We start from the raw sequence: 16,956 nt of genomic DNA, 5'->3' as shown, positions 1-16,956 counted from the left end.
GTCTTAGACAAGTTCACAACCCCAAAACATTGATGTGAGACGAGTCACATCGATGGTCGAAGGCTTTAGGCTGTCGACGATGGGCAACGTCAAGGGACCCCGATGTGGGTGAAAGGAGGGTGAGAGCCCTGTCTTAGGCCATGTAGGCTGCACCCACTCCCAGCACCATGCACTCCTTTTCGGCTGCATTGGGTGGGCCCCTGGGAAGTGGACCTACAATAATCCCGTCATTGGGCTAACTCACAGCCATCCTAGTCTCTTGTAAATGTTCAAGTTACCAACCATTTGTCAGTTTGGGGTGTAATATTGTCATAAAGGAAGGCTCCCCAATGTTAGCGGCCATATCAAGGGCGGCCTTGGTTTAGGAAAAAGCCAATTTTTGTTGGGGTGATCAAGAGGCCAAGCTCTCTAGCGAGAGAAACGAGGGCAAAGCCAGGCATACCAGGAACCCTTCTGGAGGGCGTGGAAGTTTAGGGGTCGACCGTAAAGTAACTTTTTTAAAGGTTTTAAATGGGGAGTATTTATAAAGTAATATCAACTCTTTTGTGTAAGTCATAATTATACTACATTTAGTATGTAGTTTTATATTAAATTACAATAATATTTAAGTTTCCACAAAAAATGGAAAATGAATGAAAGACAAAGTCAAAGCATTTTTTCATAGACAAGATCATTTCTATGTGTATAAATTCATAATTTTTTCACAAATTCACAGTGAAAATTTTAAGAGTGTATAAAAACAAAGACACGACAGAATTATAGAAAATAAACTCTAATTTGAGAGCACAATTGTACAATAGGGCCTACAGCCATCACAGGTTAATTGGTATAAAGTTATTTCAGGAAAAGAAAAGAAGCCATGGTGTGTTCCTTTTGATTCCTCGGTTTCCATTGAATGTCCACCAGTACATAGTCCTTACACCTCAAGAGGAATCTCTGGAAACTACTACCAGACTCCCGATCTTTGTTCCTCATTTCCACTTCTTTCAAAAAACATGAAATCCTGAATAAAAAGAAGAAAGAAAAGAGTTTTTGACAACAAATCAGAGAACAGATCCCAGATACAAAGGGAACTTATAAAAACTAAGCAGCATAAGAACAACGAGCAGCTATAGCTATGTAAGGTCTGCCTTTCTCTTCTCATTTTAAGGGCAATCATTTACATCCTTCTCCCTTTCCTCTGTTCTGTACCAGTCTGATTAACTCCCGACAAAATTTTCTGATGCTACTTTTTCATACCCCCCTGAAATCTTGCTTCCCAAACTTTTGCTAGTCCTTTCTAGTAATTTAATGTTTCTTGTTACAGGAATTCCAGATTCAGATATTGACTTGGGGCTGGTGGAGCCGGCTCAGTTGGAAACCTTGACAGCGGAGCTGACTTCTGATTTGTTTTGAAAGTCAGTTATGTCAAATGATGTTTTGAGGGGCACACAGGTGAAAGGATGTTTTGATACAGCAAATACTTGAAAGGACCCTTAATGAAGGAGTATAGATGACCCCACAGTGCCACACCTGCCTTGCCAGCCACGCTGTCTACAGCATCAGTGTGACAAAAAAGGCTTGGGGGGAGTTCTAGTGTCAAGATGGTTCTGGAACCTACTCCTCTTTCAGGCAGAAGTATGCAGCAGAAGCCTGGAAATTTGTGGAGATGTGCCTCTTGGGCCCCTGGGATTCTACAGGGATATGGGATTTGGTTTCATTCTTTTTGTTATTTTGTTTATTTTTTAGCTATTGCACAGCCCTCTATAATGGTTGTCACAGAAGCCAAAGTGATTCAAACCTTTGAACATTCTTTAGAAGTAGCCATCAGGAACATTTCCCTGAATGGCATGGAGGGTGTGTTCTTTGTGAGGCTTGTAATGCATATGTAGAATGCAAAGGCAGAAGATAAGGCATAGGTCTGGTCAGATATTGCTGATGCTGCAGATAAACATGCAGGGTCAGCTTGGTGCAGAGAGAGTCATAGGCTGATGTGCAGAAAAATAGAAGAAGTTAAGCAATTGCTGGAGAAAATTCAGACAGATTGGCCAAGAGAACCGGCAGTAGGTTTAACTACATTCTAAGAATAAGCTTAAGATTGTCTGCATGAGGTGACCACCAGTCTGGTAAGTCACCAGGGCACTGCTTCTTTTCCTTTGAAGTTATCATTTTGTAATAATGACGAATTCTGTTATGATTCAAAGAAAAAAGAATTGAAGAAGTGTATAGCTTGGCACCTCGTCAAAAGTACAGTTCCTGCTTTGACTGTATAAAAAGTTTGCTATGAGTCAGTAAAAATTGCAGCAGCATTGAAACCTCTCTGGTGTTTGTGTTGTCTGTCATGCCGAATCCATTCCCCACCTGAATATCTATCTTCCCATACCCTGGTTCGGTGCCGGGACATCCCACGGGTGGTCCGTGGCACCACAGACCATGGGAAATGGACACTGAGATTGGTTTGTCTTGCTCCACCTCAATATTCTTTCAGCATGTACTGGTTTGCTTTCCATAGCCTTGTTGAGCTCAACTTGTGGTAATGCCACCATTGTGAGACATTTGCCTAAGAACTGCTCCTGAGGGTCCTGGGGACTTGCCTCAGGCAGTTTCTTTAGGTTGCTGTTTTGTGCCTGGTATCTGCCTGCCTAGAGGACTGGTCTGCAGCTGCTGAGTCATATTTGGTGTTTGCTATGGGACTGAAGTGCTGCCAAAGAAGATTGAACTCACCCCCAAAAAACTATTGCTGAGCAATTCTGCTTCCCTCATATCCTAATAACTTTTCTCTTCCAATACCACAGATGGGTGGTGGGCTAGAGGAGAGGTTGAACCCATTAAAAGTAGATTGCAAAAAATGTATGCTTACAGGGACCTCCTAGGCCCTGGGTCAACAATTCTCTTCTGTACAAGTTTACTGTCTATTAAATCTTATACATTTGATTTCTTTGATCTCTTGTTTTCCTTTTTCTATTCTAATCTATTTGCTAATTGCTTAGTTTGAACAATCAGAGTGCTACTTCCTTTCAACCCAATTATCACAGAGTCACCAAGATTTATCTTTATAAACTTGGATTTCCAACAGTTCAGCCTAATTTTAAATGAGCAAGTTACCTAAATTCCTAATGACCTAGTCTGTGGCCTAAAAAGCTTCCAAACTTCCCTAAAACAACAATTTCCCACCTTAGAATCACCCCAGGACCCAAGACCTTTGGTTTATGGGCAGACACAATCCCCATAATCAAGTGTACTAGACTGCATCCAGAGTGTCATGCTAAATGGTATTTCAGACATGGTTGAATGGTGTGTACTGATATAAACAACTGCTCATTTCACAAGGTATCTTGGAGCATACAATTTGGTGAATGGTTTCAGAATGACTGTAGAAAGCCACTCATAAGGAAAATTAGCAGGGACGGACTCACTATGAGGAAACAAGCTCCAAGCATCACCGCTTTCATCTTCACATCCAGGTCTAGTGGGAACTGGATCCCGAAGTTGTCTGAATCCGTGAAGGCCTCTCTCACAAAACCAGACCACTGCTTGGAAATTTTGCCAACTACCGATTCTTCATCTAGAGATTTGAGCTGTGTAGCAAAAACAAAGTCATAAGCATTTCTCAAAACTAAATGGCAAATATAACCTTCAAAGTTACAATTCAAAAAAAACAAATATTTGCCTTAAATTATATAAACTGATAAGCATCAAGAGGTTGAACTATTCATTGTGTGTGGACAAAACTAATGTTTTCTGGTTCCTGCTAAGACAGATAATATAAATTCTTATTCTTGATGCAAAACAAATTTAATAGAAAAAAATTTTAAATGTTTTACTGATACGTTGTCTAGAACCATTGGAAAGATGACAAATGCAATTACTGTTCAAATACTTCTTCAAGAATCTTAGCAGAGATTCATGGGATAGTGGGTGGTATGGGCTCCTGAAATGCAATAGCTCAGAAAGATCTAAAGACCAGCTGGTTAGTGGAAGGATACAACAGGAAGCTCCATGAGAGGCTGCCAGGTCAGAGATCAGGTAGGGATGGAAAACTAGTAGGGTATAGAGAACACAAGAAGAAAGGCAGCAAAGTCAAGACTTCCAATGTGAAAAGATTCCGAGTTAGGGGGGCCCTGTGGAAGGAAAGGTCAGGAAGTAGAACAGTAGAACAGAACAAGTCCAAACTAAAGCCACTCCATAGAGGGCGTGTGGATGCTCCCTGAGGTATGAACACATAGGCTTGTGTTCCAGGAGAAGGTGTATCCTGTCCAAACCTTCGAAGGTCACCAAAGGTGGGAACAGCCTCCTTTAAAGCCCTTGCCCCAGACAGGATCCACCAAGTAAACAAGGGACATTAAAGTTATTCACAGCGGATGTGGCTGGAGGAGGATGGCACCTCAGTGTGTTGAAGTCTACCTCTAACATGAACGAAGAGTCATAGGATACTGCTCATAGAATAGTCCCTGCATTCCACACCCAGGCTAGGCACAGTACACTTTCTATTCCTTTTGGATCAGGTTTTGGTGGGTGTCTAATTTGATGACAGGGTGTGACAGAGGATTTGGATGTTTATCATGGCCAACTGGCTTAACCTGCATGTACATCCAGTGAGCAGTATCACTCAACTGGGTGCTGTGGTCACAGTCCTAGGACACATTTTTCTTGAACAGATAGGTGGTCACTGCATGGTCTAAGTTTGAGCCATCTACATTAGCTTCATCAAAGTACAGAAACTCAGCTGACCTAATAGCCATAATGTGAACACAGTGCTGTCTGTTTGAAGTCATGAAACATTATAGTTGTTTCAGATAGGATCTCTAAAACAAACCCTCTTTTGTAATATCCAAATATTTTATATGCAATACCTGTCATTTAAGCTTTTATCATCATTTATCAAAGGCCATGTGAGCCGAGACTCATAGAGGACAGGAGATGCAAGCCATACTGAGCAAAGTGCCAAGTGGCACTTCATAGATTTATCACTCTTACAATCCTGACGTGGTGCTGATTTAATAAATCAGGAAAACTAAAATGTTTTTTTAAAAAAAAAACATTGATTGAAGAATATGATAATTCTCTATGAGGAAAGTTAAGAGGGAATGTGTATCTCTCTCAAAAGATCTTAGTGTCTATTTATCCTTCCCTTGATGATGTGAGTTAAACAGTGCCAGGTCTTGAGATGAACAGAGATAATGGCTACACAGGTCAAGTGACTGCTTTAGGTTATGGTGTAAAGGCATCTTGATCACTGCAGAGAGAGAGAGCACAAGGTCACACTTCCATGACTGACCCCTAATAACAAGACTTCTATGATGGACCTTGTGGAGGGTGTACAGGAAGTTGACTCACACCCAGGCAAGATGGAGCAATTCAGCCTGAGGTTAGTTCACACTACTAGAAATGGGATGTAGTTTACATCCCATAAAGTTTTATGTCCGGAACCTTCTACTACATATTTTCAAGTCATTGTTTACTATGAGTAATGGAAGCTACGAAAAGTAAATCCTTGAAAAGATGAGAATTTTAAACGTAATCATATTGAAACTGTCATTAATAAGGCATAATAATCTGCATATGGATTTTCAGCATGCACATAAAAAGATGTCATATGAATAAATAAGATATCTTGTGTTCCACCTCTTCTAGGGAAAGTATATACCACGGTTTTAGTCAAAACTCTAAAAATCGAAAGTGCACACTTTCCTCAGTATAGCTGGAGCTTGTAACACAGAACAAGAGAAAACAGAAGAAAGAGCCAAGGAAGCCCACTTCAGTGGCTTGGTAACTCTTCTATTGTAAATGTCCAATATGAAGTATAAACATACAGAAGTTAGTCTGTTTGTGCATATCATGTGTGTGTAGGTGTATATTGATGTGAATATCAGCATGTCTTAGTGTGGAATGCAAGCCTTTAGACAGTGGTTTACTGCTGAGGCCTTATTTTTGAGACAGGGTCTCTCACTTGCTGATGCAGCAAGGCTGCAAGCCCCAGGCAGCCTTTCGTCTCCATTCCCCAGTACTGGAAGACAGATGGACATTCGCCTCTATGCCATGGTTTTTCATGGATCCTGGGGATCCAAATGCAGTATACCTGCACAGTGAGTGCTTTGTCAACTGAGCCAACTCTTTTCCCAAACATACAAAGATTTTACGTACTAATTGTCTTTTAAATTTTCTTTCCTTCTCCTTTTTTCCCTATTACAGACCTCTGCCTTTTTATCTACACTGACGTGTAATCAGAGCACTCATTAATCATTAACCAGATGAGCAAACATCTGTTCATACTGTTTAGGTAATGCAATAATAACATCCTATAGGGATATGTTCTTTTCATGTCAGGAAAACACATCCTGTAGACATTATGAGACTTCTTACCTCAAAGTCAATGTCTGAACAGCAGCTACACACAATACATGGACCAACAACTTTTAGAACACTCTCCTTCTTCTCATTTTGGAGAGTGAACTTCGGAAGACATGGGTGCCAGGTCTGAGTCACATAACCTACTGGCACCCCAGGAGGAGCCTGGATTTCTATCTACAAAAGCAAGAGTGTGCATTTAATGTAACCATAGCCATACCATTCAGGTTTAATCAATACTTCAAATCCCTTGCTGCTATAGGAACTTCACACTGACCTCCTGGAGGCAGCAGGGGAAGCAGCAGCTACTGCATCTCAGGGGTCTCTCCAGTGTCATGACTTCTCGGCCCAGATTATCCAGGATCCTCAAGGTGAAAGGTCTAGACGCTCCACAGCAGTTTCGAGTACAACAGTCAGTATCTTCCACTGCAAAGTAAACTCTCTGCCCAAGGCTGTTCTTGATTTCATATTTGTTATTTGTTTCAAAGCCTGTTAAGACTGAAAACATAGAGGAAAAATCACACTCACTGCTTTGTGAGGAACAGTGATACTCTCTTCAGGTAGCAGGGGGATGGTGTGCCTGAGAATACAAGGACCAGTAGAAAGGTGAGCCAGGCAGTGCAGAGATGATCTGGACTCAGGAAATGGCAGTGGGAAAGGAGGAAGAATATTCAGGTAAGAAGGAATGAAGTCCATATGGGAGACCTCGAAAGAGGGCAAGCTGCATCTTCAACTCCATGGAGTCTGTCACAAGAGGGCTTCAGTGTCTAGGGTGATACACTGCTAAGGGCGAAGGATAAATGTCCAGTCATCTGGCAGAGGTTTGCTTTATGGCTTAGAGAGTAACTGTTACGTTTATATTCTATGAATTGAATCAATCGTTTGGGATTTTGTTATATACAAATGCACACACACACACACACACACACACACACCCTTTCTTCACCACTTGAGCAAAAAGAATGGGTGTTCTTGTTCTATAAGTCCAGATGTGAAAAAGGAGAGTGAAAAATGAAAGTGAATCTGAATTGGGCTCAGGCATTCATGCTTTTTTATCTAATTATCTATCAAAAATAGGTAATTCAAGACGGAAGAGAGGTTTTAGACAAGAGGTTCTTAGCAGCTGTGTCTTCAAATCACAGCCTACAAGGTATATGACATCACAGGCCAACATCGTGGTACCCAGAGAGTTTCAAAAGAGGAGTCTTGCTATATTGACTCCCACACTGGGATCTTCTCTTTTTGTTCAGCCAGGAAGACAGCATAAAAGTCCTTCCTAGTCCAAAACCTCTGATACTAGAATTACTGTTCTTCAGAGACTGTGCAAAATCATGAGGAATTATTTAAAATTTGTAGAAGCTCAAAGTACCCCATGCCATCTGCAGATGTTCTTTGTCATGATGAACAGTGAAGTGCCTTTGGTGGGGCTGAGACAGTCTGAGCTCTGCTTTCATGGCAACTTCCTTTCTTTCAACACTTGACTGTCATTCAACTGATTTTTACAGGACAATTATTACTTAATCTGTTGCTGCTTTAATATCTTAACCTCAGAAATTTTGACCTTATTCATGAAAACTAAAAATATTTTTACAGTCTCTAATTTTCCTTGTGATTACTAAAGAATAAATAAATAAATACATGTGAAAGTACCTAAACATTTTTATATGTACATCTTTCTTGCATATTGAGATTTGAATAGAGGAAACTCATTAAGAACTATTGTACATCCAAAATGTAAAACTTGAATAATTTCATTATCTTCGTGTTACACATAATATAAAAAAGTAAATAAAAAATCATTTTTGTAAAATAAGAAACTTAAGGACACCCTGTTTTAAAAAAGAACTAAATATTGAAAAATAGTGTACTTTAGAATTACTTATATTTCATGATTATACGTAATGCTACAGTATCTTGAAGCCTATAGATCTAGGAGAAGCTATATTAAAGGACTGCAGCATTAGGAAGGTTGCGAACCACTGCTGTGACCTCCTGGCTGAACCTTCTATAGAAGACTGCTGTGGGAAAGGCCTTTATCTGTATAAGTTGCTTCTATTTCTACAAATACTATCAACACTACAGATACGCACCTTCCAGAAGTTCAATTTGCTGATGAACCAGAATCTGATCAATCTGTTACAGGCAAAAAGAGAACACGTGCTTGAAATCAGTTACCAACATTTCATATTTAATTTGTTTTTCATTTAAAAGATAATTTTTTTTAAAATGGCAAAACATTTGTGGAAAGGATGTATCTACAAGATAACGTTTTGGTCAAATAAGATTGATTTGTAACAAATTACTTCAGTTGATTTATTGAAGCTTTTGTGTTGCAAGATTGAAAGACATCATGAGTGACTGATATCACTTGTAGTAAGGATACGTTCTTTCTGGTATATAAAGGATGCTAATTTTATTAAAATCTATTTTGAAGTTATTTCATGATCAAAGACTTGCTAAAACTTTCTCTGCCCTACACTTTTGAGTACGCTATGGAAAACTAAGTTCACACAGAGTATCCACTGGGATGCTAAATTGATTGACTGGACGGTTATCACAGCCTATTGATTTATTCGTTCATCGATTGAACATATTTATTGCTCCTAGTTCACCTAATGTCCTTCATCAAATAAATGTTAAAGTCATGCTTCTGTAACTCATTACCATGTAGTACAGCATATTCTTGGCCTTTTTTCTTTATTTGTAGGGTTTTAGAAAACTTCATCATTCAAAGGCCAGAAGTAACAAAAATAAATATGAGCTTTATTGGTGCTAAAAATAGAAGATATATTTTGAGGACATGAATTAAGGTTAAAATGAAAAAACACTGAGCTTAGTACCAAAGTCCAGATTAGAAAACTATGGGGAAAATATGTATTACTTTTTTTGTTTTGTTTTTGTTTTTGGAGACAGGGTTGCTCTGTATAGCCTTGGCTGTCCTGGAACTCACTCTGTAGACCAGGCTGGCCTCGAACTCAGAAATACGCCTGCCTCTGCCTCCCAAGTGCTGGGATTAAAGGTGTGCTCCACCACCATCCAGCTTTACTTTTTGTACAGTATTTTTTCTTCTGAGAAACATGATAATTATAATGCCTGCATATCAGAGAATTTTCTGTAATGATTAAGTGAGATAATACATGAACCAATTAGAAACCTATTAAAAATAGTGCCAATAACTGTTATTGCCTAGGTAAATTCAAAACTACAGAAAACACAATTACTTTGCACATTAATATTTTTCTTAAAAGATGAACCTTACCTAAAAGAATTAGAAGTATCTGCTAGTAGAAAATGTTATTTTATTTCAGATTTTTGTGACTCTGGATTTTTTGTTTTCGTTTCGTTTTTGTTTTGTTTTTGGTCTGACACTCCACCCTAAAAACTTGAAACATGTATTTGTTTTGTTGTCGTTGTTGTTGTTGTTTTCTTTTCATGCGTAGTTTGTGCATTTACACTTGCCTGAGTTAGATATTCCAGCCCAGGTGGACAGTTCAGTGGAGGAGGTGGTGCTGGCATCCATGGGGTTCCTTCAGGTCCTCCTGCATGATTATATGCTGGCTGATTTTGGACAGGAAAACCACTTGGGCCACCACCTGCATAACTTCCTGGTGGGACTGGGTAGCCAGGTTGGGGCCCTGGATAGGGACCCTGTGGCCCTTGGTAGCCAGCCTGTGGTATGGGGTAAGCAGCATGTCCTAGAGAAATAAATGATAATTGCACAGAAAAATCAGTTCATTAGAAGTATCCCAATTATCTACAAACTGAGTTCTCATCTCAGAAATCCTACAGATACAAGATCTATATGATGCTGTGACATTTTATATGCTAGAAAATAGGTTCTAATAATTGACATTGCGGAAGAAAACAAGTTCTGTACTAGAGCTGAGACATAAACCTCCGTCACATTTGATGACAGAATACTCAAAATGAAGGCTCTGAGCAAAGCACCATGAATAGAGAGCACAATTCTAGAATTTCAGAAAGACCTGGGAAAGAGTTTTCTTTGTCTCCCTGAGGGAGAACTGGGAATATATGGACCATTGTTTATCTGCTTGAGCTGAGGAGAAGGATGGTGCTGTGGTCCCTTGGGTGGAAGGGATGTAATTATACATTACCCAGCAAGAACAATAGGTTCCAGGAAAGAATTGTTTAACGTAAATATTATCAGGCCACTGCTGAGAAATCCTAGTATATAATTAAAGATAAATTATTCTTTCTAGTACATAGCAGATCTTGTTTGCCAAGAGTTTTAATCCAGTATATTCCTCTGCAGTTTTGCCCATTAAAAAAAATAACAGATATCACCTCCATTTTCTTTTTTCTTTTTTTTTTTTTTAAAGATTTATTTATTTATTATATATGAATACACTGTAGCTGTCTTCAGACACACCAGAAGAGGGCGTCAGATCTCATTACAGATGGTTGTGAGCCACCATGTGGTTGCTGGGATTTGAACTCAGGACCTCTGGAAGTGCAGTCACTGCTCTTAACCACTGAGCCATCTCTCCAGCCCTCACCTCCATTTTCTTAAGGTTACAGATTTAAATTTTACAATTTAGCTCCATAGAAGCTCGAGAAAATACAGTTGATTAACCAAGGAATGTAAAAATTATGAGACAAATTGTTTTTGTATTATAATTTTGCAGTATTAAAATAATTAAATAAGCCCAGTCACAAGTTTCCTCTACCTGCCCCAAATTTTGGGGTTCTAGAAATATATATATATATATGTATTAGAGAGAGAGAGAGAGAGAGAGAGAGAGAGAGAGAGAGAGAGAGAGAGAGAGAGGTCTTAAACAGCTCAACAGCTGGGCCATTTCCTAACCTCCATGTGGTCAACGCATTTCCTATTGATAATCCTGAGTTATCATTTATTAAATTCTACATTCTATCTTAGCTGTCCTGGACCTAACTGGGCCACCACACTCTGGGCCTCATTCCCTGGCTCCTTCATTTTATATCATTTTATGTGTATGGGGCTTTTGGCCTGTGTGTGTGTGTGTGTGTGTGTGTGTGTGTGTATGCACCATGTGCATACATGGCACCTCTGACATTCAGAAGAGGGCATCGGATCCCCTGAGTTGGCTTTACAGACCATTGTGAGCCACAGTGTGGATGCAGCAAGTCAAACCCCAGTCCTCTGCAAGGGTAACAAGTGCTCTTAACCATTAAGTCAACTCTCCAGCCCCATGGAAACTCTTAAATAATTAACAGCTAGAGAACAGGAGGGAATTAATACCTGTGTGTTTCATATACTCTATGAAAGAATGATTGTTGTGAGCTTCTTAAGTGTATCTGCAGAGTAGTTAATACATAGAAATGAAATACATATTCAATTTCTTAATATTGTGCTATGTGCATCAATGATTTCACATTGAGACATGAAGAGGTTAATATTTAGAATCCACAATTGATAAAAAGAAAACTTCTGACAAAATTCATGTCTCTAAGCCTCAACGAGGTTTAGAAAAATTGCTATAGCTCAGAAAGCTATTTAATTACCTTCATAATTTCTATCATAACAAACGACTATTAAGAATAAATATATGGAAACCTCTCATATAGAATTCAGAGGTACAAGGTGGAAAACTGACTCAAGAGAGCCAAAGTCTAACAAACAAACATTTGCACTGATATGAAGCAGAAAATGTATGAGCAAAATGGTGGTTGCTTCATGTGGATTACTTCATGCTGATACCTAAGGCATGAGAAAGGAGGCCCTCAATGGAAGGCCTGATGAGAGGTGCTCTAGGTAGAATGAAATAGAATGTAAAAATCCTTTCCATGACAAAAGATGGAGACCAGTATACCTACTTCAAGTTAACTATGAGTCAGAGTGAAACATTCTTTAAGTCTCTGCTTTACATTTTTTAACTTGGTGGGGAACTGACCCAACACCAGTTCCTTAGGAACTCAAGGCAGAGGTTGTCAAGCCTTGTCTTCATAGTGGAAGCACCTGGTAAATGCCCCTGAGCACACAGGTCTGCTAGTATGCTTGTCTTGATGCATGTAAGGTAGCTGACAACTTCAAGTTAGAGTCTTGAGGCTCAGCCTTACTTACTCTTTTATTGTAAACATCTGGATAAGATCTAGGATCCACAGAGCAGTTTCTAAGACACTCTGCTTGCTCAGCAAAGAGAACAGAATGCATACCACCCTTCATTCTCCCCAACCAGAATACCTTGATACTAATTCCCAGACTGTTTTCTGAAGATATGGATAGCCTGCTACTGGAAAATCTGGGTAAGCCATCTATAAGGGCAGTTGCAAAGGTCGGGTAATCCTGATAATTGCATTTGTTAAATGAAAAATCTCTCAATTATTTTATGCATTGGTTCAAAATAAGACAAAATTTGTATCCCTCATATATAACGACATGACGAGCCTATTTTTCTGAGACACAAAGTAACAATGATCATCATAATTACAACATAAAGGCTTTTCCTTTTTCCTTTTCTGAGTTGTGGGATGGCACTTATGTTCTCACCACATGCAAAGTAAGCATCCTACAAATTTGTTTCATCTAAGCCTTATTTGTGTTTCTTATCAGGAGTCAGGGTTTTGAAAAATGTTTGGCTGGCCTTGAACCCACCATCTTCTTGCTTCGGCTTACTATACTCTGGGTATATACCCACATCTCTAGGCTTGGCTAAGAATAAAGCTATCTTATCATATATGTATATCATATATGCCACAAAATGGAAACAAGAACCCTAGGTTGCTTCCAGTGCCCAGCAGTCCTTTCTTTTGTCTGTTACTTTACAATTAATTCCAAGTCCTCTATGACTCAAAAACACCCATGGAAAACTTCAAATTCTCAAGACTTGATCTCAGGCTTCACAACAGATAAGCAGCTGACAAAATTAACTCTTGGTGGTGTGTTTCAAGTGAAACATTGTCGCTCGTTATAAACATACTGTTAATTTTACAGTTCTTTACAATCTCTCCTGCCCTCTATATAAAAAAAAAATACTTCTGTGAGGGCTGGTTCTTGTTTCCACTTTGTGGTTAAGAGCACCGACTTCCCTTCCAGGGGATCTGGGTTCGATTCTCAGCACCCACATTGCAGCTCATGACTGTCTGTAATTCCAAGATCTGGCACTCTCACACAGACATGCAGGCAAGACACAAATGCATATAAAATAAAAAGAAATACATTGTAAAAATACTTCTATAGAAAACATGGAGCAAAAGAAAATCAAAAGGAGTAAAGCTGCCAAAATTCCTTCAATGCAATTTCATGAAACAAAATTACTAAAATAAAGACACGTGTGCCGGGACCCCTTTTTTTCTCTCCCTTCCAATTGTCAATTGGTTAGTGTTATTTTTCTTCTGCAACAAGTATTTTACCTTGGAAAGCTGCTGGTGGATATGGAGGGACATACCCAGCTGGCAAATGTGTTCCTTGGTGGGGAGCTTCAGTTTGCTTGCCTGCAATACAGGAAGAGATATGCACATGTCAGCTTAAATGAGATGTTTCAGGAAGAGGAGGACGCAGTACCAAGAAAATGTGTGACGCTGAACTGTGCCAGGCAAAGTACACTCTACACATGAGTTCTGCTTGTAGAGGAGCTAATATGAAGGAGACTTTTGTTCTAAACATACTATAAAAATTGATTCAAACAGTTTAAAGAATTGTATTTAAGTTTTGAAATTTAGCATATGTAGCTTAAAAAAAGCAATGACCTATCAGAAAACTATCACTCAAGGATATTTTATTTTACTTATATGTATACATATCTATATATAACTATATGAATATGATGAGCAAAAAGCTATTGTGCCACAGAGGTCAACTGAATTTCTCTAAGCTGAACAAATTGCTAGTATGTTTAAAATAGTCTACACAAAATTTCATTTCAATGGCTTTGATTCTGTCTTATGAAAATTTACGTTGCTACAAAAGTCATTAAGAAATAAATTATCTACATGTAGAATATGTAGATTATGGTGAGACGTGTGTATTTTTATCATCTCAACAAAGATAAAAGAGAAAGAAAAAAAATCTCAGAGAAAATGATTTAACTAGTATTATTTCCAAAGATATGTAATGCTTTTCCTCTCAGGACTTAAAATTTAATAAGTCAAAATCTTTTACTGTAGACTCGATAAATGTTGTTTTAGAACTTTCTTGAGAGGGAATAAAGACTAAGAAAAATGTGATCAACATTATTAAATCCTAAAGGATGTGTATGTTGTAAAACACATCATCAAAGTAAACATCCGAACATTTTTCAGAATGAATTCATATCAAAAATGTTATTCTTTAGTACGACTAGAATAATCACTATACATATAAAAGGTGCCAAAAAAGTCCATAGTCTTTGGATATGATATAGTATGTACTGCACAATGTATGTATCTGTAAACCTAATATATATATATATATCACTTTCTCTATTGCTTTCTTGTTATTAACTAAATGGTACCATGGATATTTGTGTCTATCTTCTCTGTACTGGAATACTAAATAAGATAATGAAGACAATAACATGACAATGAATCAGAAGAGTAATCTCAGTAACTGAAGGAAGCATTACAATCAAGCGATACCTTAATAGATGATATAGATAAACAGATGATGAAGAAGAAAAGTAAATATCTGTCATAAACTACTTACCATGCTTTTCCATGATTTAAAACAAAGAATATTTTCCTTTCTGAAAACAAAGAATATCTGGCGTTAGTTCATTATCTACAAATTTATAGGAGAGATGTGACTGCTGCAATGTGTTCACAAACTATTCAGGCACAGGGCTGGTTCATCCTCCTGATTCATCTAGTCTGGGCTGATTTTTTTTTTGTTTTTGTTTTTTTGTTTTTTCTGTGTAGTCGTGGCTGTCCTGGAACTCACTCTGTAGGCCAGGCTAGCCTCGAACTCTCGAACTCAGAAATCCACCTGCCTCTGCCTCCCAAGTGCTGGGATTAAAGGCGTGCGCCACCACCGCCCGGCGGGCTGATGTACTCATGCAAACTTTTGAGTTTGATCCTCATGCCTATACTCTTGTTCTCCATAGGACTGTAGAAGTCTTTTTACTGGTCCTGATTGGTGGTCACATTCCTAAGAGTCTTTGGAAAGAGGATCCAAGGAGGAACACTGGGAAAGACCCCCTTCCCCCAAACTGGCGGCAGAATTTAAAGTTTGCTTCACAACCTGCACTTCTAAAAGAAGCGTGTGGCCCACATATGAGCCTCTGAGTTTGGCTGCAGGAATGGTCCAGCAGGAGAGCAGAAGTGTATTTCCAGGGTACAAGACTGGAGTCTGGAATTCAGGATCTGTGGACTGTCCTGCTTAACCTAAGGCACAATTTTGGCAAAGTCTGGTATTCTGCTCTGTAGATTAATAAGGTGTTGAGGGCCATCGGCCACAGTCGACCGGGTTCACCTGAAAGAGAGGCTGGGAAGGGACAGGAGGGCGGGAAGAGATGAAGCCAGGACAAAGGTTTCTGATCGAGGCTCAGTGCTTTAATGTTCAGCTTTCAATTTAAAGGGGATAACTCAACCCCACCCCCAGAGTTCCTTCTTGCTTCAGCCGGCTGGGGGTGAGTGGAAACCATCCTGCTGGAGGTGAGAGGAATCCATAGGTAATTGCGGGCCGGAGATGTCTCAAAGCAAGCTCAGCAGGCAGTCTATTCTTCTCAGCTCGTGTACCAGGCTACAGGCAGCCAGAAAGGCGCCAAGGCCAAAGCAAGCACTGCCTCTGCCAAGGGCAGGAAATGCCCAGGCCATACCTCCAGAGTCCTATTGTTTGGTCTATTGTGGTAAACAAGGTCTCATCTCTTAGGCCTGCTCAAGGCTGGGGGAAGGGCACAATGAGGTAATCTGGTTAAGGCTCTAATAAGACCAGCTATCGGACAATCCAAATGATTCCTGTCTGACTATTTCTGTAGCAGGCGAAATTTCTACTTGATACTGTTCCATTCCCAGTAGCTGGATCCCATCTTGGCTTTCTCTACTCTATCTAGGCACCATATTGTGAACTCCAAATGGCAACTCCTTCCATGTCTACTGATTACAACTGAAGCATATGAGGCAAAAATTCTGCTACTCAAAACTTTTATCCTGGACTCTCATGAATGTAATTGGCACTCCATTTTCCCTGGCACACTCCAGTGTTGGCTGTTCTTTTACTAACTCCCTCTACTCTGCAATTTTGAGAGACAAAACATTCAATCAATGTGACTACATAAATAATTAATTCCAGTAGTTTCAAGAAACAAGTGACACCCTCTATACCATTTCATAATCTCCTTTGAGGCATGGGTAATTTTAAGTTTAAAATTTCATATCTTAGTGAAATATCTAAGATTTCTAAGTATTATAACCCCAGTTATATATACTTTACATGCAAGAAGTTTAGCACTGGTTTAATGAAATCTCCAGTAGGTTTACTGTACTCTAGAATAAGTCTGAAGAAATTTGTGCTATTCACTTAAATTTCTGTATTTACTTCAAATAATAGGTACATTAATTTGTACTAACTGACTAGTATCAAGCTCCAGTGGCTCTCATCAACACTTAAGGGAAGAAATACAAATATTTATGTTTCTCTTCAACTGATCCATAGGGCCAATATCATAGTAAACTAAAAGGTTATATAGGGCTATGTTAATCCTTCAAAAATCACCA

At 39.1% G+C, this 16,956-nt stretch overlaps 1 protein-coding gene across 3 annotated transcripts in view; it reads right to left on the bottom strand.

Annotated features, from left to right (window-relative positions):
* Positions 1-756: 756 nt before the first annotated feature.
* LOC114613563 (phospholipid scramblase 1) overlaps positions 757-16,956 on the bottom strand; it is a 24,070-nt gene continuing 7,870 nt past the window's right edge. For all 3 annotated transcript variants that reach the window (XM_028758908.1, XM_028758909.1, XM_028758907.1), the window contains exons 2-9: positions 14,948-14,987; positions 13,678-13,758; positions 9,787-10,022; positions 8,418-8,460; positions 6,605-6,825; positions 6,343-6,504; positions 3,396-3,557; positions 757-1,003 (exon numbers count right to left, since the gene is read on the bottom strand). In XM_028758908.1, coding sequence (XP_028614741.1) covers positions 947-1,003; positions 3,396-3,557; positions 6,343-6,504; positions 6,605-6,825; positions 8,418-8,460; positions 9,787-10,022; positions 13,678-13,758; positions 14,948-14,960 — 975 coding nt within the window. In that variant the 5' untranslated portion in view covers positions 14,961-14,987 and the 3' untranslated portion in view covers positions 757-946. The remainder of the gene's footprint in view (positions 1,004-3,395; positions 3,558-6,342; positions 6,505-6,604; positions 6,826-8,417; positions 8,461-9,786; positions 10,023-13,677; positions 13,759-14,947; positions 14,988-16,956) is intronic.

Source organism: Grammomys surdaster, unplaced genomic scaffold, assembly GCF_004785775.1.
Source record: "Grammomys surdaster isolate TR1022 unplaced genomic scaffold, NIH_TR_1.0 126248, whole genome shotgun sequence".
NCBI lineage: Eukaryota > Metazoa > Chordata > Mammalia > Rodentia > Muridae > Grammomys > Grammomys surdaster.
This window is presented reverse-complemented; position numbering and strand designations above follow the sequence as displayed.